Consider the following 24800-nt stretch of genomic DNA (forward strand, 5'->3'; position numbering starts at 1 on the left):
TCAAAATGGAACTGTTGCATTTCGTCTATCTTTGGCTGCTTTAGTAAGGCAGCTGCAAAGCTTCGGAGTGCCAGAAAGAAATGGTCGAAGTGCCACATCTGGCACGCGTGCCAGGGGTTGCCTACCCCTGTGATAGAGCAAAGTATCCAGGTATTAAGCAGGACAGAAGCCTGACACTCTGCAGACAAGAAATGTCATACCCACAGTGGTATATTAATGATGAGGGCACTTGAGTTCTGATCCAATTTCCTTTTAAGAGTACACATTAGTGGGGCAACACGGTGGCTTAGTGGTTAGCACTTCTGCCTCACAGCACTGGGGTCATGAGTTTGATTCCCAACCATGGCCTTATCTGTGAGGAGTTTGTATGTTCTCCCAGTGTTTGCGTGGGTTCCCTCCGGGCAGGGCCGGATTAACTATAGGGCTAACTGGGCTACAGCCCAGGGGCCTATGGCATCCAGGGGGCCCTTCAAAGTGCTCAGCAGCAGTATTGATCGGTCGGGGGCACCCCCGGCGCGATCAGTGCTGCTGAGCACTTTCACTGCGGTCCTTCCCCGGCGAGCTGTAGTCTCCTTACTGAGGAGATCTCATGAGTCTCACTCTCACGAGATCTCCTCAGTAAAGAGCGTACAGCGCGCCGGGGAAGGAGGTAAGATCACGGGGGGGGGGGCAGCTCGGATCACGGGGGGGGGGGGGCCCTCACGGGGGAATGGAGGCCCCCTTAGCCCAGAGGCCTCCATTCCCTTAATCCGGCACTGCCTCCGGGTGCTCCAGTTTCCTCCCACACTCCAAAAACATAATAGTAGGTTAATTGGCTGCTATCAAATTGACCCTAGTCTGTCTGTCTTTGTGTATGTATGTTAGGGAATATAGACTGTAATCTCAAATGGGACAGGGGCTGATATGAATGAGTTCTCTGTACAGCGCTGCGTAATCAGTGGAGCTATATAAATAAATGGTGATGATGATGACTAGATTTGTTTGCTTGTTTTTTCCAAGATGTGCAAAAAAAATGTTTTCAAGATTGTTATGAGAGCTTCAAATTTTTGTGTTCATATGGTCATTCAATTGCTGGTGAAGTGGCGTGCGGATATCATGCCGCGCACATTGCCGGCAATTACAGTAGAAATCTGGGGGGTTACAAGCCAAAATAAAAAAAAAATGAAGTAAAAAAGGTTCAGATCATTTCAAGTTCTATTCGTAACAGAGAACATTTTCCCAGCATGTAATACTTATGAAGAGCACGGACATATATGAGAATTAAACTGTTGAATTAAATCTGTTTGTCATTGTGCATGTATTTGCATTGCACATTTATAGTGACAAATGAATGTCTATGCACGGAAACATTCCAGTGTTAGGATTAGACATAATACATATATTTGTTATCATTGTAGTTGAATCAAGTTGCAGAAAATTTGGGGTTCCATTTTTGGAATAAATTAATGTTGCTACGGGAAGAATCATGGAAAGTATTTTATTTATTTTTCCCTTTTGAACACCTATAAATGAAAAACGGTACGGTACCAAAAGAGAGTCCCATCGCTTCCAAAAATAATACAAACTACACCTCAGGAAGGGATAAAATGATTTGTTTTAAAGTTATTTCTAGCTAGACTGACACACCAGTAGATAGTGAACATTATTCCAACCTTATGAGCATATTTGCCAACTTTCTCTCTCCCCGCGATCCGGGAGGGATTACTGTTCTCTTGGAAGTCCTGGAGGAATCCCCAAAATTCAGGAGTCTCTTGGACTATCCAGAAGAAGGAAAGTATGGTCTTGTGTGAGCACATCAACTCATACCAATGGCAATGAATGGGAGCAACTTGTGGAGAAACAAACGTTCACTTTTAATATATTTGCATGTGCTCATCAGTTTGTGACATTTTAGTGATATTACTGATGTGATGAAAGGTTTTCCTGAACCAGAAATTTTCTGTTTACTTAATGGTCAATTGCATGTTAAAATGATAGTGTATTCGGTAATATTCATGGCACCATATGGCGTACTAGATTTGTTTTTTTTTCCTGTGAGAGGATTAAATGCCTGTGTCCTTGTTTAGAAGCTGCAATGTGTGATACAAGCTCTATTGTCAGAGTTTATACTATCACTAGGATCGTAGCTTTATATACTTCATCTGTGGCGTAGCAGGCTCCATCCTGGACAATGACACTGCGAGGAATGTCACTAACGGTTCTTCTTACATCACACACATGCAACACACTGGGATGGGACATATTACAGGAGCCAATGTTTTTATTAATGTCCCTATGTTTTATCACAACAGCATTTCATATGAATGGTTAATGCTATTTTAGTTAATTGATGGGATCTTCAAAAAAAATTCAATAAGATGGGAAACCAGCTAGGAAAACGCATGGGAGATTGCGAGACTGTAATGTTACTAGCAAGGTGCACTGGATTAGGAGGCGGCTTGGCAATTTTAATTTAAATATTTATTGAGAATGGGAAGGTGTCATAGGCTGGTTTAATCATAGTTTGGGTGTACGGGCTGTGTAATACATTTTGGAGGGTGCACAGACTGTATAATACATTTTGGAGGGCAACAGATGTATTGTATAATGTATGGGGCGCATAATATAGAATACATCCAGGATTGCAACACGTGTAATGAATGTAACAAATGAATAATGACACGCATTGGTCAGGCTAGTGATTTACAGGGAAGCATTACTCCATCAATGAGTGTAAAAATGAAAAATAAGCACGTTTTTCTAAGGTAATGTTTGTGACATCGCTGCACGGCATCTTCCCCAACAGCGATCCCGGTAGCGGACTGACGTTAGCAGGCGAAGCAGCGCTGTGTGCAATAAAGTGACATCATCAATGTCACTTTCCCTTGTATGCCAAACGCCAGATCAGAGTGAGAAACAAATATCCAAATAAGACAATCAGAGGAGAGAGGAAACGGAGGGTGAATTGCAGCATAATGTACACATGTGTATGTATGTATGTATGTATGTATGTATGAATGAATGAATGAATGAATGGTGTGTATGCTGATGTGTTCGGTATGTTAACAGATATTATGAGGCTGAGTGATTTCCTGAGTTCCTAATGAATACCTTTGAGCCTATGCTATAACAAGCTTCTACTTTATATGTGTAATATTGTCTTCTTTAACCATGAAGGGTCCGATTCATTAAGGCACGGAAATGAACTTATTGTACGTTTTGGGTTTTTTTTATTCAGGCATATGCGCGTCCATATTCAACTACAAGCGGATCCGAAAAAACGTCTGTTGTTGAATACGGATCTAGGTCTGCTCTGCTCTGCCAGACAATACACTGCAGGATACATACAATACATATGTGGAATATACCAGAACGCACAGAAATAAAAAAAAAAGTATTCAATTGCAAACTTTTCTTTAAAATTTATTTTTCCCACGTCAGGATGATATTAATAAATACTGAACATTTAATGCGTTTTTACAGTTGCTCTTGATTGTAAACACATGTTGTAGCTGCATACACAGCCGTCGTCACTATCACTCAGCACTTACAGCCGACCTGTAGCTGGTGCAGGGGATAAGACTGAAAGACATGTACACTAGAGATGCCCAAAGCTTGAATGGCACGCGGGACGCTGCTGCGTGCACTCAGCCTTGGCACGCCCTTACTGAAGATGGACTACGTGCATACGCCCCTCCCCTCCCTCCACCCATGAAGTCTTAGGCTATTGGAAGTGTCCTTTGCATTTGAAGAGGCGTTTGATATACTTGTGATCACTGGTGCATGGTCCGCTCCTGAGCATGCACAGTGCTATTCTACGCAAAACATGGTACGCATCGGCATTTACGTTCCTTAATGAATAAGGGCTCAAAATTGCAACTTTACACGCAAAAATACATCCATACACTTCTGTTTCTGCAACTGTATTTTGAGTTGCAACTATCTTGAGCCAGGTGAAACTTTAAATCTCGCATATAAGTATGACTGGTGCAAAACTGCAGCTTTCATCAACTCAGAAAATTGCACCAGTGCAAGTGGACGCAAGTATAAAATAAGCTTAACTCAAAATACAGACACAAGTTGTGAGCATGCGCAGTAGGACAAATTTTACGCAAGACGCCTTTCTATGCAGAGCAAACTGACTTACGTCCAACTCTACATCATTCCCTAAATATAAAGCACTTGGGAGACATGAATTCTATCGCTTTAACCGGGCAGTGCTGTGAATATTGTATCTTCTGTATTAAATTATTAAAACAAACTCATCATTTAGCACTATCAATTATTAAATATTATTAATTAAGCATACTCAGACAAAGTGAGTGCAATTTGTCAAAAAGAAGCCCTGGAAAAGCAGACTGAGATTACTCCATGGGAAATGTGAAGGAAAAAAAGTAAAATATTTATAATATGTGATACAAAATCTCAGAAACAGACAGAAAATAATCTGCATAGAGAATTTTTTTCTTTCCTTATGGTCCCTTTAAAAAATATTTTTTAAATTACAAAACCCTGGTTGGTTACTAATAAGAGAGATTGTATCAAATGTCAGAGGGCTACTCACACCAATTAGAGCCACTAGCATGTCATGCATCATTCAGAAAGTTAGCAGAGACTAATTATATATCTATCTATATATCTCTATCTATATGGGGCAGCACAGTGGCTTAGTGGTTAGCACTTATCTGTGTGGAGCACTTATCTGGCCTTATCTGTGTGGAGTTTGTATGTTCTCCCCGTGTTTGCGTGGGTTTACTCCGGGTTCTCCGAATTCCTCCCACACTCCAAAAACATACTGGTAGGTTAACTGGTTGCTAGCAAATTGACCCTAGTCTGTGTGTGTATATTAGGGAATTTAGACTAAGCTCCAATGGGGCAGGGACTGATGTGAGCGAGTTCTCTGTAGAGCGCTGCGGAATTAGTGGCGCTATATAAATAACTGATGATGATATCTATCATATATATATATATATATATATATATATATATATATATATATATATATATATATATACACACACACACACACACACACACACACACATATACATACACACTTGGCTGTCTCAATTCAGACAGTGTTTGCAACAATGATAAAATAGTTTGAGAGAGGCGATTTAATAAAAAATAAATTAAATCTTACATAAAAACCCAACACTGTATATCAGAATAAGAGACTGCCACGAGGTGTCTCTGGAACGCCAAATTAGACACACCGCGCCAATGTTATGGCAGAAATCTCCGCTCATTTTTTCCTCACACCCTGTAGACATGTGCAGAAAAATGAGCAGAGATTCCCATCATAAAGGCTGGCAATGTGCGCAGATGGACATCGCAGTGATGTCCGCGTGCCACATCGCCACAACTGAATTTCTTCCTCCCATGCAAACTCCTTAACATCTCAGTAAATCAATAAAAGTTACAAGGGTCAGGTATAGTTAAGTATGCTCTAGTTGTATGTAATATGTACCACATAACAGAGCATGGAAGATATCAATCATTCATGGGCATGTGTCACTCATGGCTATTATTTACGGACCAGATCGATTGATACATTAGGGATAACTGCAAATCAGCGCAACCCCGCTAATGCATCTTTACAAGTGCTGTTATCAAACACCAAACAAAGTTGATAACATTTATGAAGCCGGTCAATTAATGGCATTATTTATAGACCCCGCTGGTCAGACATCATTTCCAGGTGTAGTCTGTGTTGTAGGAAGCTGTGATGGGCTCTCCTCCACAGCAAAACCACATGTGTGATTTGAGAGAACAGTAAACCTATAAAATTGGACATATATATTTTAAACCAATTATCCTTAAGATTAGAACAAGGACATCCTGCAAGTTTCTAGCATTGGAAAACCAGCGATACAGGATATCCCATCCCAGCTGATCCCAAGCACAGCATTAGGGGAGGAGCTTATGTAACAACCAATGACACAGCAGCTGTAAGCGGCAATCCCAAATGAGCATAAGCTCCACACATACCACACAGTCTTCTAGTAAATGAAATAATAACTAAAATAAAATAGTTTGAAAGACCACAGTGCAACATAAATCAATACAAATGATTGCTAGAAAAAATACCACAAACTACAACCATTGTGATGATAGTACATTATAGTCTATATGTAGACAGTTTGACTCTGACAGTCGGATCATTAATTTGTTTATAGAGTCTAGAAAGAACGAATAATATCACATTTCAGTCCCCGTTCTCTGTCCATATTGAAATTGACATTTATAAACACTGTTGTACAGGTCTCTGTGCAGACTAATGGAAGCCAACGACAAGCAGTCAGAAGTTGCATTTCCTTTTTTTCTAAATGATATAAAAAAAGAGAAAAGACAAACGATTTGGTTGGTACGGGCAATCCCACCTCTTCTACACAGTACACAGCAGAGCAGCGTCCATAAGTGTCTCCTGCTGTGTTCATATTGAGTAGAACAGATAGAGGCATTTACAAGCTATGTAGCATCCCCTGGGCATCACTGGTACAGCAATACCAAGAAATGTATCAACATAAAACAGGCAAACAGTGGCTCTCCAGCTTTGGAGGAACTACAAGACCCAGCATGCCCTCTCAGCCACAGGCTTCTCTACAGCAAATGAACATTTGCTTATAAACAACATACCGATTCACCAGCTTTCTCCTCAGATACAGGTCATTTAGGGCATGCTGAGACTAGTAGTTCCACAAGACTCATAAAAATATTAAAACTGATTTTCTGACATTTCTTCGTAGATAGGAAGCAACGCAGTGCACGTCGCCTGTTTCACTCTGTGCTCTGCGTACAAGGCTTGTTCTATAACCTCTGGGAATGAACTTATCTGAGAGCACCAGAGACGGCTTAACAAATTCATCACACGGAATACATTTCTCCACACTTGTAAAGAGTCCCCTCGGCAATAATTCATAGCAATCATTTTAGACAGTGTCAAGAAAAGGGAGAGTGGGGTGTTCTAGGCAGCCTGTCGGATGATAAGAACAGTAATCAGTTTGCTATTCACTATGTATATTACACCGCAGACCACATATTGGTGGGAGACAGGTACCAAACTGACACATTTACAACCTCTTACCAGTGATTTTTCATTTTAATTCTGCCAAATGTTAAAGAGCAATTAATTCCACTGTGAACATTAATACTGTCAAAGTCTGTCCATTATTAAGCTTGGTAACATACCAGCAGACACTTAAAGGGCTTCTGCACCCACACCATATAGGTCTATGTGGGGCTTCTCTTAGTGGGTTTTCATGAATGATTTGCCTGTCTTAGTGTTATGAGTCACAGACACAAACAACCATCGTTAGGACCTGTAAGGCTCCTACGCATACGTCAGTGTGATAGACATAGGGGCTTATTTCAAAGACCATTCCATATTTTAATAAAAGTCTTTTTAATAAGGACTTTATCATGCACCTGCATCACAGGGGGCCCTGAAACCCGTCTACAAAGGACAACCTGACGTGTAAGTAGCAGAGGCGTCATGTGACACTCTCAACATCCGTCACTGTAGCGTACAGATGTAGTAACGGTTTACGACCTCAGAGAGAGCCAGGGACGCTCAGCGGACCCCTCTAATGATCAATTCCATTTTAAAAACACTATCGAAACTGAAACTGCTTTAACCCTTTCACTGCCAGAGGCCCATGAAAAAGTTGCCCATTAGGAGTCCACATCTATATTCACTTGGTCGGCTTCAGTGGATAACGACATTTTCATTTTGTTACTCTACCCAACTTCTAAGTTTTATTTTTCAGGACTTAATTTTGGCTGTTTAACTTCATTAAATATATTCAATCCATGACATATACCCATTATTCAGAAACTTCTAAAATTCACAGCAACACCCAATATGTGTACTTTATTAAACGTTGGTGGTCTATGTTTTGGGCCATAATGATTATACATAGATTTAAAAAATAGTTTGGTTCTCTTTATTTTTCCTTTTTTTAAACTTTTAACTTCATGTTTTATCTATATATTTTTTTTTTTTTGGTCAAGTGTTGGCTAACTTGCAGTACCAGACACTTGGATGTCAGACAGACAGACCTATGGTGCTGTGGTGTGATGATCTGGGTCTTACTAAACCGAGATAACTCTCTTTCATGCAGGGAACATCAGCCATCACCTTACGGTGCTGCCTGCGTTCTTAGGACTCATCGCAATAGAGGTTTACTGGCCTGTGTGTCCGACCAAGCGTCCGTATACCTCCCAGCTTGCTCACGTTCTAAGCTGCAGTGCTCAGAACGATCTAGCAGCAGCTACCATACAACGTAAAGTCTTGGAGGGTAGGGCAGGCACCCAAATGTCTTTAAATTTATGGAGTATCCCCCCCCCCCACCTTACATTAGCCATGACTGGTCGCATGTAGTTTTTACAGGCACTTATCTTCCTTCTTAAATGTCTACAGGAGCCTTATAGGAGTAAAATAATTTAGAGCTGCAGTTATAGGGCTGCATAGATCTGTGTATACTTGAGCTGGATACTTAGTACATTAGCACTTTGCTCTGAAAATGTAATGTTTACTGTGCAGGGTATAAAAAGAGGCAATCAAAAATATTACCCATAGGAGGTCACCACTGGGGCATATTTTTGATTGGCCGCAGCAAGCCTAATGGGTTGCTAAGCAACATATGAACAATAGGATTGGTTGATTCCCTGTGCGATTTGGGAAAGACGATTGGGTTTCAATTTAAGGCACCTTAGTTTTTACCTTACACATTACATCTGATGAAACCGCCACCTAGGGGCGGAGAAACGCAATAGAAGACGTCATTACTTCTGGAAACAGTGCTGCCTGCACGCTGGCTGATTCTTATGCGAACGAGTAGAACAGAGATTATCTATGTCCTCCCCGCGGTACAGCTCAAGATAAGCGATCCCATTATTATATGTGCACATATTGGTGAAGAACAACTTTTACATCCATTGCTGTGATTGGCATATTAGAAAGACTTTGGGGCACATTTATCATTCATCGGCAAAAATGAGAAATAGTTTTCAATCCTTATCGCATGGATAAGGATTGAACTATTTCTCAAATTTATGAAAAACGGATCACAGAAACAGCAGTTCCGAAAAACTTCTGTGTTCTTCGCTCCTCTTCATTCTTCAATTGCGCATGTGCAGTTCGAAGAACTGCACATGCGCAATTATCTATAAAAGGGACAATTTTTGTAGTTTATCCATTGGAAGCAGCAGGTATAGATAGACAGATAATTTCTGGTGCCAAGGTTAAATTGTATAAGTATCTTATAGCGCCTGTATTTTTCCTTTACTTTTTTGTACTTAAATCAGTATGAACTAGTGCCTTACTGAAGGCGCTAAATAACTGTTTTATACTAGCGGTGCAGAATGAGTAGACTGCTACATCGTCTGCATATCAGCGTGCAAGAGAGAGAGAAGATAAAATGGACATACAGTTAGATATAAAAATATACTTTTAAACTCATAAAATGACATTTAAATATTTCAGTTCCCCATAAGAAATAAATGATTGAAGTTAATAACTTATGGGAATATATTTATATATTCTTTTGGAAGATTGAAAGGCTTCATACAGTATTTAATTCTATTAAAACTTTGTTTCATTTCTTTCTTTGCCCATTACACTCTGAACTGAGGAATGCAAAGCAATCTGCGCTTTTTAAAACCACCATATTAGCCAAACAAAATATACTGATTGCAAAACTTGTTTGAGGTAGATGCAAATTACAATAAATCAGGAGTTTACACAATTTTTAAACAAATTATGATGAAGCTCTGTGCACATAAACGTAGTATCTTCCTCGTATTTAAACATCTGTCACAGTCTAACGCAAACGTAATGAAAAGGTTTTGCTTTTACTGGTTTGTCTGTAGTTTTGCTTTTTACAAAAACAAAATTGTGTGTATAAATGAAATAAAAATATAATATTGGGGTAATTGCTGTAAAAATATATTTTAATATTTCAAATGCATAAAAGGACACATCTACCTTCTCCTTTCATAAAACGTGTCATTTAATATTACCTAACAGACATGTTACTAATATATGTATATAGTGTTCCTTCCTTGTTTTCCTCTGGTAAATGTATCAAGCTGCAAGTTTCCGGTGGGTTTGATAAAGTGGAGATGTTGCCTGTAGCAACCAATCAGATTCTAGTTATCACTTATTTAGTACATTCAAAAAAAATGACAGCTAGAATCTGATTGGTTGATATAGGCAACATCCTTACTTTTGGCACAATGAGCAACCAACAGCTGTTTTCATGGACCGCCCTGTATGGCTGTTCCGGCTGTTAACCGAAAGGTTGGTGGTTCATGCCCACCCAGGGACATTAATGACTTTTTTTTCCCAATTTTAAACGCTACGGAATTTGCTGGCGCTATATAAATAAATGACGAGGATGATGATTGAGACACAGTGCATTGATGCCCATGTTAAAGTCCACCTGAGGGATCGTCATGAAGGAGATTGGCACAGCATGCTTACGCAGGACCCACCCCTCCTTCTCCCTTCCGCAGTTCAACAGCAGATTTGGAATAAGGGCAAGAATTATTCTGCTCAGTTTTTGAGCGCTGTTTGTACAATGCCATAACAATGGAGTCCTATTGCGTTGTCAAAGGAAATCCCAAAGATGTAATTTTGTATTAATATTAGTCTCACATACCAACCACCCTTCATCATCATCATTTATTTATATAGCGCCAGCAAATCCCGTAGCGCTTTACAATTGGGAACAAACATTAATAAAACAATACTGGGTAATATTTACAGACAGAGAGGCAAGAGAACCCTGCTCGCAAGCTTACAATCTATGGGACAATGGGAGTTTGAAACACAAGGGCATGTGCTACATCATATTGCACACTGGACCAGCTAGAACGCAAAGGTAAAAAGTACTGAGTGGGCTGTGTGTGTACCAATGTTGGTCAGAGGGTTGTCGTCTTGTGTTAGCTGTGTAGAGGGTGGTAATAGGGGACATTAAGATGGTGGTTGAGGAATATCATAAGCTTGTCTGAAGAGGTGAGTTTTCAGAGAACGCTTGAAGGTTTGGAGACTAGAGGAAAGTCTTACTGTGCGAGGGAGGGAATTCCACTAGCCCGAAAAAAAGTCCTGTAACCGAGAATGGGAGGATGTAATGAGAGTGGAAGAGAGATGCAGATCTTGTGCAGAACGGAGGTGTGGATTGTACTAACAAAACGCTGGAATTGTTGAGTAGTATGCACCGCTGGAGGTATGAACAAGTGCCATGTGCATCTGCCATTGGTACCAAGGGGTTGCTGGCTTTTTTTCCGTTTTTTTTTTTAGTGGGAATTAGAGGGGGGAGGGCGGTGAGTGAAGGTTGGAGCTTCTAATGTGCTTGAATATATATGATACATTCACAATGTGGATCTAAAGAAGGCACAGAGACATGCTGACATTGTAGTAGCAGCTGCTATTAGATCAAAGACATCCAATTAGCATCTGATCAATTAGTAATAAAAATACAAGAAATCTACTGGAATATCTGATGGCTTCCAAAAATAAATTTAAAAATCCTTATTCCTGTTCCTAAAACTCCCCAAGAGCCTTATAAAAAGTACATTTATTTGGCACCTATACTTTAAAATAAGCAGACAAAATACAATCCTAGGTAATTCTCTGGGATGGCTCTGAACATGTCATGGTGACTGTGTGGATAAAATATATAATTAAGCGACTGTTCCCTAGCTTATGGATGTAAATGAAAACACTATTTCATTATGTTACAAACAAACAAGCAACAAACTGGAGTTAATGACTACAATCACCTGAACTCATTTGCATCAGTCATTCAGCTTTTACTGTGTTACCGATAGTGATCAACATGAAAACCAACAAAAAAAATCTGAGTGAGGCAACAGGAAACGGAAGATCAGCAGCTGACTACAACTCCTGATTCCACTGTGGGGAATACTGTAAAACACTGTAAAGAGACTGGTCAGAGTGACAATCTACCAGGAAGACAACAGAAGAAAAATCTGCCCAAAATGCAAATCAGCAGCGAAGTCAGAGAGATGTGAATGGAAAATAGCGCAGCAATGATGCCGGATTGGAAGAAATCTCTGGAGTCCCAGTATAGGAAATATCCTTCATGAGCGAGGTTTTACTGCACAAACCCAATGTTTTCCATCAATATTGGAAAAATAAAGACTGAAGTTTTCAGCTTTATAGCAAACAGGACACATTCTAGAATACATTCATCCGTTCAAGCTGCAGGACAACCTAAGTATTTACTAAGGGGACCCCCTTCATAAATCCTGGGGACTGCTCCGGACAACGTGTATCCCAGGGCTGGGGGGAGGGGATGCAATCAAAAGACTGTAGCTTCCGATTGGTCTTTCCGCTCACGCCCCACTCTGCCACCATTTAAAGTTAATGATTCAAATTGATTTGCCGGTCCTGTATTACAGTGCCTCCAGTTAGGGGAAGAGGGCCACCTTAGTAAAATATTTGCAGACACATTGTTACTGTTGCTTTCTGTTACATTATACAACAACAATTTACAGTAACATGATTTGAGTTTTGCAAAATAAGATTCCAGAGACTCAATTTCAAATAAAACAAAAACAAACCATTACAATTTTCTAAAATTACTAGAAATCAGCAGTGCACACCGATATTAAACCCAAATGTGTGTGGGGGGGATTTAGTCCCCGCACCCTTTTCGACAGCTAAGGCTGCCTGCGGCTGCACACTATGTGCAAGTCTGTTCGGCAGAGACAAGCAGGGAGAGTCCTGCCTGGCTGCTCTGATTATGTATAAAACCCAATCAGAGCGCCCCGGCCAGCAAACTCTCCCTGCCTGTCTCTGCCAAACAGACTTGCACATAGTGTGCAGCCGCAGGCAGCCTTAGCTGTCAAAAAGGGGGCGGAGACTAAATCGCCCCCCTGAAAAATAATATTCTAGATCCGCCCCTGAATCTGAATCACTATTTAGGGAGACTGGATAGTTTACTTACAGGTTCCAATGTAACTATTTTCACCAAGAAATAATAGGAAAAAAAAAAAAAGAACACCGCTAATATAAACAAGTACCTATACATTTCTAATAATAAATATGTAAGACTATAATAACATGAAAGAATGGACTTAAAACATACTTTTAATAATCCACATAAAATAAAAAGCAAGAGCACATATCAATATATAAAAGGTGTTTCTAACAATTCATTTCTGTATAAATGGAAGAAGCAGAAGAGAATCACTGGGGTGAGAGCAGATAAAATGACTCTGACATATTAGACACATGATCATAGAGGTTATCTAATCAATAAGTCATTTTAAAGCAGGTATTGCCAATTAGTTCCCTAGAAGTGCACAGTACAGATAGAGGATGGAGACAAAATATGAAGATATTTCAGCCTTATTGATTAATGCTTAAATGTAAATATTAATCTGTAAATGTACCAAAATAAGTATCTTTGCTCGGTATTTTGAAACAAGACGTTTAAACAGGTAAACAGCAGGAACTTCATATGACTCAAAAGGGGGGAATTCAAATGACTGCCTTACTCGTGAGAGCAACGCGGGCCGGGCATTATTACCGTCACTATGGTAATTTCAACGCTGATTTTCGCTCGCAGGTCAGAGCCACGAGCTGAAATCTGCGTTAAAATTACCGTACTGACTGCAATAGTGCGCTGGCTGCGTTACTCAATTCAATTCCCCCCCAAAACTGGTCTATTCCCAAAGGACTAACAGCAGACACTAGCTAGAACAGATGGCCCATTAATATACATGGTAAGGGCAGTTTGTACTGTGTATGATACTTCTGCACTATGCATGACCTTGTCGCATAATGTGATTTTGTACAGTTTATAGGAATGTATAATGGTACTGGTCAGAGAGTGGCCGACTAGAAGCAGCTCTGCTTTGCATGGGAAGAAGATCCCCGTTGTATTCCCATTTCCTGATTTGCTTTGTTGTGTTTGTCATCAGCATCATCATTTATTTATATAGCACCACTGATTCCACATCACTGTACAGAGAACTCACTCACATCAGTCCCTGCCCCATTGGAGCTTACAATCCAAATTATCTAACATACACACACAGACAGAGAGAGACTAGGGTACATTTTTTATAGCAGCCAATTAACCTACCAGTATGTTTTTGGAGTGTGGGAGGAAACCGGAGCATCCGGAGGAAACCCACGCAAACAAAGGTCATGTAAATAAAAGTCGTGATAAGACTACAGACTTGAAGTTCTTCTGATACACTTTATGTTGAGAGGTGGTCCCAGAAATCTAGGGGTCTTACATATCCACTTAAAAATTATTCATCAATTAGCGAACATCTATGATCAATATGTTTGACAAATGTTTAATTATACATCATCCTGTGCTGATGCTCGAGTCTGTATATTTTGTTCTGTTTTATTTACTAATTAACATTGGGGTCTAGATTTACTAAAGGTCAAACCGGCCAAATAAAAGGCTGAAACCCAGTTTCTCAAACCACCACTTTACAAATCTCCATCCCAATTTTTTAACATGATCAAAATACAAACAGCGTCTAACAAACCGCCAGAAATAGGTGGTAGTGAGAGGTGAGATTGGCAGCACCAAGTATGAGCTTTCTGAACATAAGAGGAAGCACCACTGACATAAATTATGGGGACAATCATTATTTATTAAGGGGCAAAATAAACTTCTAACTAACTTATGGGGGCACATTTTATTTTTCATTATAATGAGGGGAAATATTATTGTATTATATTATAGGGAAATATGAATATATAATTATATTAACTGGGCAGTGTTATCTGATTTTTAATGGAGGATATAATTAATTATGATGCACATGTGTATTACATAGTGCCCCATAATATAACAATACAATATTATTGCCATTTTAATATAATAAAGAATACAATTTGTCTCCATAAGTTAATTAGAAATTCAAACTGCCCATTAATCAATAAATAATGATCGATTCCATAATGAAGTCAATGATGCCGCCTCTCAATGGCACGATAGCTCAAACAGCAGAAGCAGGTGTAAAACAACCTGTCTGTTTTCTGGCGATTTTGATGGCGGTGTTGACCAGACCGCTTAGCTGGTTTCACTCTGCCGCACATCAACGGGCATTTTACATCGCAGCCTCAAACCACCCGTTAGTAAATGCAGCAGTTTGGAGCAATAAACCACCGGCGACGTGTAGCGGTTTAAAACCGCCATTTATTCTTTTCTACTCAGAGTGCTCTTCTGTTTACAAGTCTCTATATTTAGAACACATTTGTATTTTTATTTTCACCTAAATGGTACACGATACTTGATAAATAGGGGGCACTTATGAAAATGGGTGCACACCAAAACAAGCTGCTATCACACCAATCAGACATCTGCTTTCATTGTCTAAGTCTCCATAATTTTTTCCAGGCAGCCTAAATCACCAGATTTACCGAGCAGTCCCATTTTTAAAGTAGTTGGGTCAAAATAACGTAATAAGTATTTAGGTCAGGACAGAAACACTTGTTAAGTTGTTTGACAAAATAATACACATAAATCCAAGGATGTGCCCTTGTCACTTTTATCCATGGATCACACTGTGCCCCTTCACTGTCCCTTCATCATCACACTGTGCCCCTTCATTGTCCCTCCATCATCACACTGTGCCCCTTCATTGTCCCTCCATCATCACACTGTGCCCCTTCATTGTCACTCCATCATCACACTGTGCCCCTTCATTGTCACTCCATCATCACACTGTGCCCCTTTATCATCACTGTGCCCCTTCACTGTCCCTTCATCATCACACTGTGCCCCTTCATTGTCCCTCCATCATCACACTGTGCCCCTTCATTGTCACTCCATCATCACACTGTGCCCCTTTATCATCACTGTGCCCCTTCACTGTCCCTTCATCATCACACTGTGCCCCTTCATTGTCCCTCCATCATCACACTGTGCCCCTTCATTGTCACTCCATCATCACACTGTGCCCCTTCATTGTCACTCCATCATCACACTGTGCCCCTTCATTATCCCTCCATCAACACACTGTGCCCCTTCATTGTCCCTCCATCAACACACTGTGCCCCTTCATTGTCCCTCCATCAACACACTGTGCCCCTTCATCATCACTGTGCCCCTTCATCATCACTGTGCCCCTTCATTGTCCCTCCATCATCACACTGTGCCCCTTCATTGTCCCTCCATCATCACACTGTGCCCCTTCATTGTCCCTCCATCAACACACTGTGCCCCTTCATTGACCCTCCATCAACACACTGTGCCCCTTCATTGTCCCTCCATCAACACACTGTGCCCCTTCATCATCACTGTGCCCCTTCATCATCACTGTGCCCCTTCATTGTCCCTCCATCAACACACTGTGCCCCTTTATCATTACTGTGCCCCTTCATTGTCCCTCCATCAACACACTGTGCCCCTTCATCATCACTGTGCCCCTTCATTGTCCCTCCATCAACACACTGTGCCCCTTCATTGTCCCTCCATCAACACACTGTGCCCCTTCATTGTCCCTCCATCAACACACTGTGCCCCTTCATTGTCCCTCCATCATCACCCTGCGCCCCTTCATTGTCCCTCCATCAACACACTGTGCCCCTTCATTGTCCCTCCATCAACACACTGTTCCCCCATCATTGTCACTTTTGTCCCTCCATTATCACACTGTGCCCCTACACATAAACCCCTTCATCAATTTCCTTGTTTTACACTGCCCCTTTCAGCCTCCCTTTATTTTCTTACCTTTTACTTCCCCTTCTTTCTTCTGTTGTCTTCTATTTATTTATTTTTCCCTTCTGTCTTCTTATCTTCTGGTTCCTCACTGCGCCGCTCTTCACTGAAAGTGCTGGGTGTGGCGACGTCACTGCAGACAGTGCGAACGGAGCAGGAAGGAGGGTGCTGGGCGCAATGTAAGTATTTTTGTTTGGCCAGCGGACAAATGGGGGATGACAAGAAGAGGGGAGCACCTGGCGCTCCACTCTTTCTGCTTACCCCCTAGCACCCCTGTGAGATCTCCGTGGCACCCCAGAGAGCCACGGTGCAGAGTTTGGGGACCATCTAACCAATACTGCAAAAATTGCAATTAGTTTGATTCTGTGCCAGTTACAGTACCCGTTTCCTGTGCACACGTTTTTATCAATACATATTTAAGAAATCAGTGCTATCTAATATTTAAAGGCAATCTTACAGCCAGGTTCCTGTGCACACATACATTGCTAGTAGGACTATATTTGATAAGTAAAATTTTTATATTTGTTGCACCAATACCGATTAAGTGACTGATACTATAACTTATCTATGCTACCGTCCATCTAGCTAAAATCTTTATTGATATACTGTGCACCTAGGGAAGATTGAACCAATTCAACCAATTACCTATTACGAACAACCGGTTATGATAAATGTTTAATCAGACATTAATGAAATAGTATTTTGATCCAGGAGTCAAGTTAAATACCTCACTACAATCCTGACTGATAACCTGGGACAGTCCAGGGCATTCTGCCCAAACCATGCCCGACCTGCCTACAACGCAGCCTCTAATCTGGGAGGCCACTCCCTTTTAGTCTCCAAAAATCAGGACTGTTTGGAGGGAAGTAGTTCTCTTTATTGTATTCCAAGGGGGGTATTCAATTGTTAGCGTTAACGGAAAAAAACGAGCGCTCAAAAAATCTTAGCGCTAATACGGTAATCACCCGCGGAATTTCAGCTCGCCGCTCAGAAATTCCGCGAGTGAACTACCGTATTAACGCTTTTCTCGCGCAATATTACCGTATAAACGGTAATATTTTTTGAGTGCTCGTTTTTTTCCGTTAACAATTGAATACCCCCCCAAAAGTGGCTTTCCTAGTAGTATAGGAGAAAGCTTTCCCAGCACTGGGATCCTCTATTCCAGTGACCTATCCAGGATTATTTCCTGTGTGAGTGGCTGAGACACAGAACGTTTCCTAAGATCTCAAGTTCTGTGTTAGCTTTGTTTATCCAATATGCATCCAAGACTCAAATTTTGGGCTGGACAGGGGGATTAAAAACAAAGTCACTGCATACCCCCGGCCCCATTCCACAACCTAACAATCAACAGATACAGAGACATCTATATGTCAATATACAAAATAAAATAAAGCACATATACTGTATACATACCTAGTGTTCTGTACCTTTAAACCATTTAGCTTATAAAACTACAAACTGAAAATAGGAAAAAAACAAAACTTACCTGCAGGCATTTTCTTTTAAAACCAATAACCGTATCTTTGTTTCAGGAGAGAAGGGAGCGCAAAACCTTAAAAACAAAAACACATTAAAAAGGAATTAGTTGACATAACAGTTTTTATCTGATCATGGAAAGGACAATAAATGACACATTCAGAGACTGTACAATCACAGGCTAAGCCTTAAGAAAATTGGAGCTTAATCCTGTGAATTGACGTTAAAATAACTATGGACTCGCCTATGACTGTTGTGGAAATGCTAACTGATGCTATATGAATACAAGTTTTAAAAAGTGATCCATACAAGCAAGAGCAGAACACTATTTTAAAAACAGCTTTAAGCATTTATTGCTTTTGTAATATAAGGTTATAAATAAGTTAGATGAATAGAGTTTGTTTCATATATAGTGCAATGTTCTCCCCAGCACCTATTTCCCAGGTGCTCACACTCAGCTGTATTTACTTGTCACCCGGCTCTAGGAACCCAACAGAGTCCTATTATAATAGAATACACCATTGCTTCTCCTGTTAGAACAGGCACTATGTGAGCAGTACAGCCAGCAGTGTGTGTTAGACCACTGACCACCAGTCTGACCAGTCCAGGCAGGTGTGGGCAATAACCTCAACATTTATCAATATTATTGCAAAGTATTACAACTGCCTCCACCTGGCTACTCATTAATGCTACCCAACTGGCAACATTTTCTGGGGAGAATACTGTAACATGCATTTGACATCACAGTGTTCCCTCACCAGTTTGTCAGGTGCTGCACACTCATCACGTTTTCAATATATAAGCTGGGCACACACATTCTACAGCTCAGCCAGAGTTCATGCAGACCAGATGGCATACAGTTAGTGTGCTCAGAAGAGGATTACGCAGACAGGCCAACCCGACAGCTATCTGAACATTAGCATATATCATCCTTGGTTTGGACCACACCATCATATGGCCAAGTCTGAATGTTCAGATTGGCTATATTTGGCCAAACCCATATGTGACAAGACAGGGGAGTCAGGAGCATGAAAATATGGTTTTTACTTGCTAGACACCCCTTGTCGTACAAACTGTGTTTAAAATTGCATTGATTCTTGCGTGTTAACCATGTATGTATGCATGTATGTATATTATGTCTATTGTATCATCTTAAATGTAGCCAGGTTGGGCTGCACCCACTGCTATTATTGTGTAAACATGCCTCTTGTTTTCATATGCAGTATGCCTCCTGGCAGTTGCTTCTATACACAGGGAGCAGGAGTCCCACTGAATTACCTCCTGATTATCAGACATGTTGGAGCCACACACTGCAGGGTGCCCGAAAGTGATGTGAGGACTGAGGGATGTCCACAGGTAGCCCCTGGTAACTGAGAAGGTGAGGAGTTTAAAAATATACACAGGTGCAGGGCAGAGGGAATAATTTTTCAGGACAGTACTGGCTAGGAGTCACTACTCCTTTCAGACTGATCCAGGATTGTGCTTATATAGACATATAAGCCTCAGCAGACTATGCTTTCTTTGTGACCAATCGAAAAGCAGGAGGACACTAAACTCAGTCAGTAGCGCATAGGTGGAAGAGTAGAGACTGTGTGACCGAGCCAAAGACCCTGGTGAGGTATAGACTTGTATAGTTCTCAATGTGGTGACCTGTCTGGTGTTGCCACATATTTGTCATTATTATGTGTGCTGTGATATATATATATATATATATATATATATATATATATATATATATAAACAAAAAAGAGGGCCTCTTTTACGCACTATTTGTCTAAGTGATTTATTTAACCCACGTCAAGGTACCCAAAAGGCCAGGGTTGGCACTTAGGTCTGACCTTTGGGAATGCTAGTCGACTGGCAGGGTGAACCGGACTAAACACTTCCATAGCATCCTTGCAACAAACTTGTCCACTCTTAAATAATCTGTGCTGCGGATAACATTATACAGTGACGAATCACGCTTTTCTGTTTGGCAGTCAGATGGGCAAGTCTGGGTTTGGCGGATTCCGGGAGAATGTTACCTGTCTGACTACATTATGCCAACTGTGAAGTTTGGTGGAGGAGGGATAATGGTATGGGACCGTTTTTCAGGGTTTGTGCCAGACTCCTTATCTCCAGTGAGGAGCAATCTTAATGCTTCAGCATACCAAGTCATTTTGGACAATGCTATGTTTCCAATTTTGTGGCAACAGTTTGGGGAAGGCCAGTTAGGTGTGGAATAACTTCACTGGCCCACACAGAGCCCTGACCTCAACCCCATAAATGCTCTACAGAATGAATGGGCACAAATTCCCACAGAAACACTCCAACATCTTGTGGAAAGTCTTCCAAGAAGAGTGGAAGCTGTTATCGCTGCAAAGGGGATACCAACTCCATGTTAAACTATATGTATTTGAATACAATGTCATTATAGTCCCTGTTGGTGCAATGGTCAAGGGTCCGAATACTTTTATCAATATAGTGTATATTAAGTTAAGTTGGGATGTTATCTCACTTGACGATTTGTAGCTGCCAACTAAACTTTTTTATCCAAGTTTTCACTCTTCCAGCAGCATTTCAATTTTTTAACAATTTATACTCTTTCTAATGGCCCGTACAATTATCCCACAAAAAAACCTATATTAGCAACAACCAATTAAATCATAGATCTGAATCAGTCATTCAGGTTGAGATTATTGTTTGCAATATCTAGCCGAATTCCCAGCCATTATTAACTTTTAGTATATGTCTTCAGATGTAACTCAGACAAGTTCAGAAACAATAAAAGACATTAGAACTTATAATTAACAGAACATTAGAGATTGAGACATCAGATGGAGGAATAGCACATAGCCCATTAACATCTAGAGATTCATTAGGTTTACAGAGAGATTTTGTAGGAAGAGGCACCAGGTCTATAGAAGAAACAATAGATATTTTTACAAAAAACAAAAAATATTAGAGAGGGGAGGAAGAAACCTAAGAAATAGAGGTGTGAGAGGGTAGCAAGGGAACTCCCTATCTCGTCACAGACAATCCAAAAGGTAGAACACTTAAAACAATCAATGAGAGTTATCAATCTCTCAGAGAGATAGCCAACAGAAGCACAACATTATTTATTATCAAGAGGTTTCTCTTTTTCACCAACAGTGAATCCAGATAGATTTGAAATGGAAAAGATATGCATCTTTTTATAAGAAAAATACTTTTATATAAATATTTTAAACATAAACAGGATAAATCAAACAGGTCCATGTATAATCAGTATTCAAAACAGGTACTTCTTAGTGGAAATAACATACTGAATAAATCAGAACTTACACTACAGGATGAATAACTGCTAAAAAGATCTACAGATAGACAGCTTTGGTGAAATTAAACACAAAACAAACAAATATTAAAGAAATGTAAAAAGAAATCTACTTTAAGTCCAAATATCACCCTTTGCCCCCAGGCACAAATCAATATAGAACTTGTGTCACAGGAATTTGATAAGTTGTTACAACATTCTATTCACAAACTTCAAAATCTAAGTTATGAAGAAAACAAACCCTTAAAGGAAGTACAAGGATGGAAATTAATAGACAAGTGATAAGACATGCTATAAAAAAACAAAAAAACAAAAAAAAAAACCTTATATCTCATACAACAGCCAACTTTCTGAAGATGTATCAAAACTGAATTCAGGATACATATAAAAGAGGCGTAATAAATAAACAAGAACATGAGTTTCTCTGGGTGGAGAACCCCAAAGTCACAACTTAATACGTCCTGCCTAAAGTACATAAAAATGAGAAAAAAACTCCCAGTAGACCGATTGCATCAGGGATGGAAAATCTATATCAGCATTTATATTGATACCTATTTGAGAGACTATGTCACGTCATTGTCATCATAGGTCTGGGAGACACTGGATGTTTTAGGAAAATTACAAAACATCAATGTAGGTAAAAACATGTGGCTTTGTACATGTTACACGGAGTTGCTAGATACCAGTACAGAACAACATACAGGACTCAATGCGGTCAAGTACTTTCTAAACATGAAATCGATTTAATCGTAGAACTACTAGAATTTGACTTAACAAAAAACTGTTTTACATTTGACAAAACATTCTACATACAGATATGCGGTACAGCAATAGGGACGACTTGCGCCCCAACATATGCCAACATTTATTTATACTTTAAATCTAACTATAGTAAATAGACGAACCAGCTCCGATTAGCCCCTATAAATAGTGGAGCAATGATAGGTAAAGAGCAATTCACTCGATATACTAAAAGTTAGAGATAATAATGGCTGGGAATCAGGCTAGATATTGAAAACAATCATTTGAACCTGAATAACTGATTCAGAACTAAGATTAGAAATTGTATAAATGAGTATATTCAGAGTATAAACTCAAATAAAAGCTTCAAATAGTTAAGCGAGACAACAGTACAACTTAACTTAAGATACATCTATTAGGAATTATATGAATGGTAACAGAGAGATTAAAATGAATACCCAGAAGATTTTAATATCACTGTAATTCACCATTTTACCTATACTTATTTTGCCAATTTACATAATTTAATTTTAATTACAAACAGTAAAAGTTCATTTTTAAATTAATTGGGATTTACAATCAATAGATTAAAGAATATTATTGATAGACTGTTACTGCACTACGTTAAACAAAATATTTTTTCTTTTTTTAATCTTATACCTTTATATCATAGCCAGCATTAACTTTTTCAACAATTTGTGCTACAGCAGCCCTTCAATTGGACAGGACCAGACGGGCCAGCCTTCGCTCCAAACATGCATTAATGAGCCTTGGGCAACCCATGACCCTGTCGCCGGTTCACCGGTTGTCCTTCCTTGGACCACTTTAGGCAGGTACTAACCACAGCATACCAAGAACACCCCACAACACCTGCCCTGACCCAGTCGTCTAGGGATCACAAGTTGGTCCTTGCCAAAATTGCTCAGATTCTTATGCTTGCCCATCCAACACATCAACTTCTAGAACTCACTGTTCACTCGCTGCCCAATGTATCTCACCCCTTAACAGGTGCCATTGTAACAATATCATCAATGTTATCCACTTCATTTGTTGGTAGTTTTAATGTAGAGGATGGTCGGTGTGTATATATTACTGTACTGCAGAGCTCTGAAATAAGAAATATGTTAATCCCCTATTACATGCAGGGAGTGACAGTGTTGTGGAAGTTTGGACATTTTATATGGCAACAAGTGTTTTGGTACAATATCACTCTGTAGCATACAATGGCAGTAATTAATTGCTAAAAGCAATATACTTTACTCTGATTTAATAGAAAATGAATGGAACTCTTAGTATTTACCTCACCATATTGCCAAAGGGAGACATTTAATACCTGTCTAATGTGAAGCACTTTTGTTGACAGGCATACACTTCTGCATACCATAGGATACTTGCCAATACAAGGCTCAACCTACTAAATAAAGTCACTTGCAAAATAGGATCACATTCAATAACAAAGAACTATTTAGGGAAATAAAACAACTTTGACTCCTATATATGCCAAAGTTTTAAAACACTTTGCAGCTCATATACATAATGTACATATAATCAAAACACACTACACTGCATCCCCCTCCCCAACCAAACATGACTGTAATGTCACCTATATATTTTACACAAACCTCTTTAATAAACATCCATGTATAAAACAAGCAGAACAATAAGTAACAAAGAGAATGACATTTAGTATACAGAACATGAGAAGTGGTACTGTGCATAAACACACAGAATAAAATCACACTCAGAATGACACCATACAGAACAAAATAAGTTATGCTGTACACATAATCAATACAAGCAGAGATAGAGACCCAGGGAAAGTGGGTCTATGTTGTTGTAGAATAAAGAGAACACATACTGAGAAATATTTAGAAAGAGAGAAGTTGCACTGTGCCTAAACATACAGAATACAATTACACACTGATAATTGCAACAGACATATAGAACACAATAAGTAATATTATGCAGCTATCTATATAATCAGATAAATAGACCCTAGGTGTGTAAACATAACACATACTAATAAATAATTAGGATACAGAAGTAGTACTGTGCAGTGGCTCAGCACTAAAACACAAGAATAAATCCAAAATAAATCTTTAAATCAAGGGTCTGCTTCTGGAAATCAGGGACAGATAAGCAGTATGTTATATGGGTCCTCATGTATATATTATATATAATACATATATGAATAATGCTGTAGGTGGTAGTGTTACATACATAGCACAGATAAACCCTGACATATAACATACCTTCCAGCTGACACAGGGCAGTACTGGACCGCTGTGTAAGGTATACAGACAGTATATACCGGAAACAAGCAGGATATAAGGGATAACACTGCTGTACACTTCCCTGCTGCGTCAGGAGACACCCATCTTACTCCTCACACAGCCAATTGTCAGAGTGACAGGAAACCCACCAATAGCAGCAAGCATCTAGGCTGAATCCAGCACTGCCCCAAATAAAACGACTAATCTGATTGGCTGATAGCGTGTTGGTATGTGACTTTTCTCAATGTTCTGGTTACTAGAGGGAGAAACTGTTTAATATGATTATCAAGAAAGGTCTAGTGTATGAGTGCGGCGGCC

General features: G+C 39.8%; 1 protein-coding gene across 1 annotated transcript in view; it reads right to left on the reverse strand.

Moving 5' to 3' along the window:
• EFR3A (EFR3 homolog A) overlaps window positions 1-24597 on the reverse strand; it is a 108391-nt gene extending 83794 nt beyond the window's left edge. The window contains exons 1-2 of the mRNA XM_075211701.1: window positions 24462-24597; window positions 18187-18252 (exon numbers count right to left, since the gene is read on the reverse strand). Of these exons, the coding sequence (XP_075067802.1) occupies window positions 18187-18196 (10 nt within the window). The 5' untranslated portion in view covers window positions 18197-18252; window positions 24462-24597. The remainder of the gene's footprint in view (window positions 1-18186; window positions 18253-24461) is intronic.
• Window positions 24598-24800: the final 203 nt, after the last annotated feature.

The sequence above is a fragment of the Mixophyes fleayi genome, chromosome 5 (genome assembly GCF_038048845.1).
Source record: "Mixophyes fleayi isolate aMixFle1 chromosome 5, aMixFle1.hap1, whole genome shotgun sequence".
Classification (NCBI taxonomy): Eukaryota; Metazoa; Chordata; class Amphibia; order Anura; family Limnodynastidae; genus Mixophyes; species Mixophyes fleayi.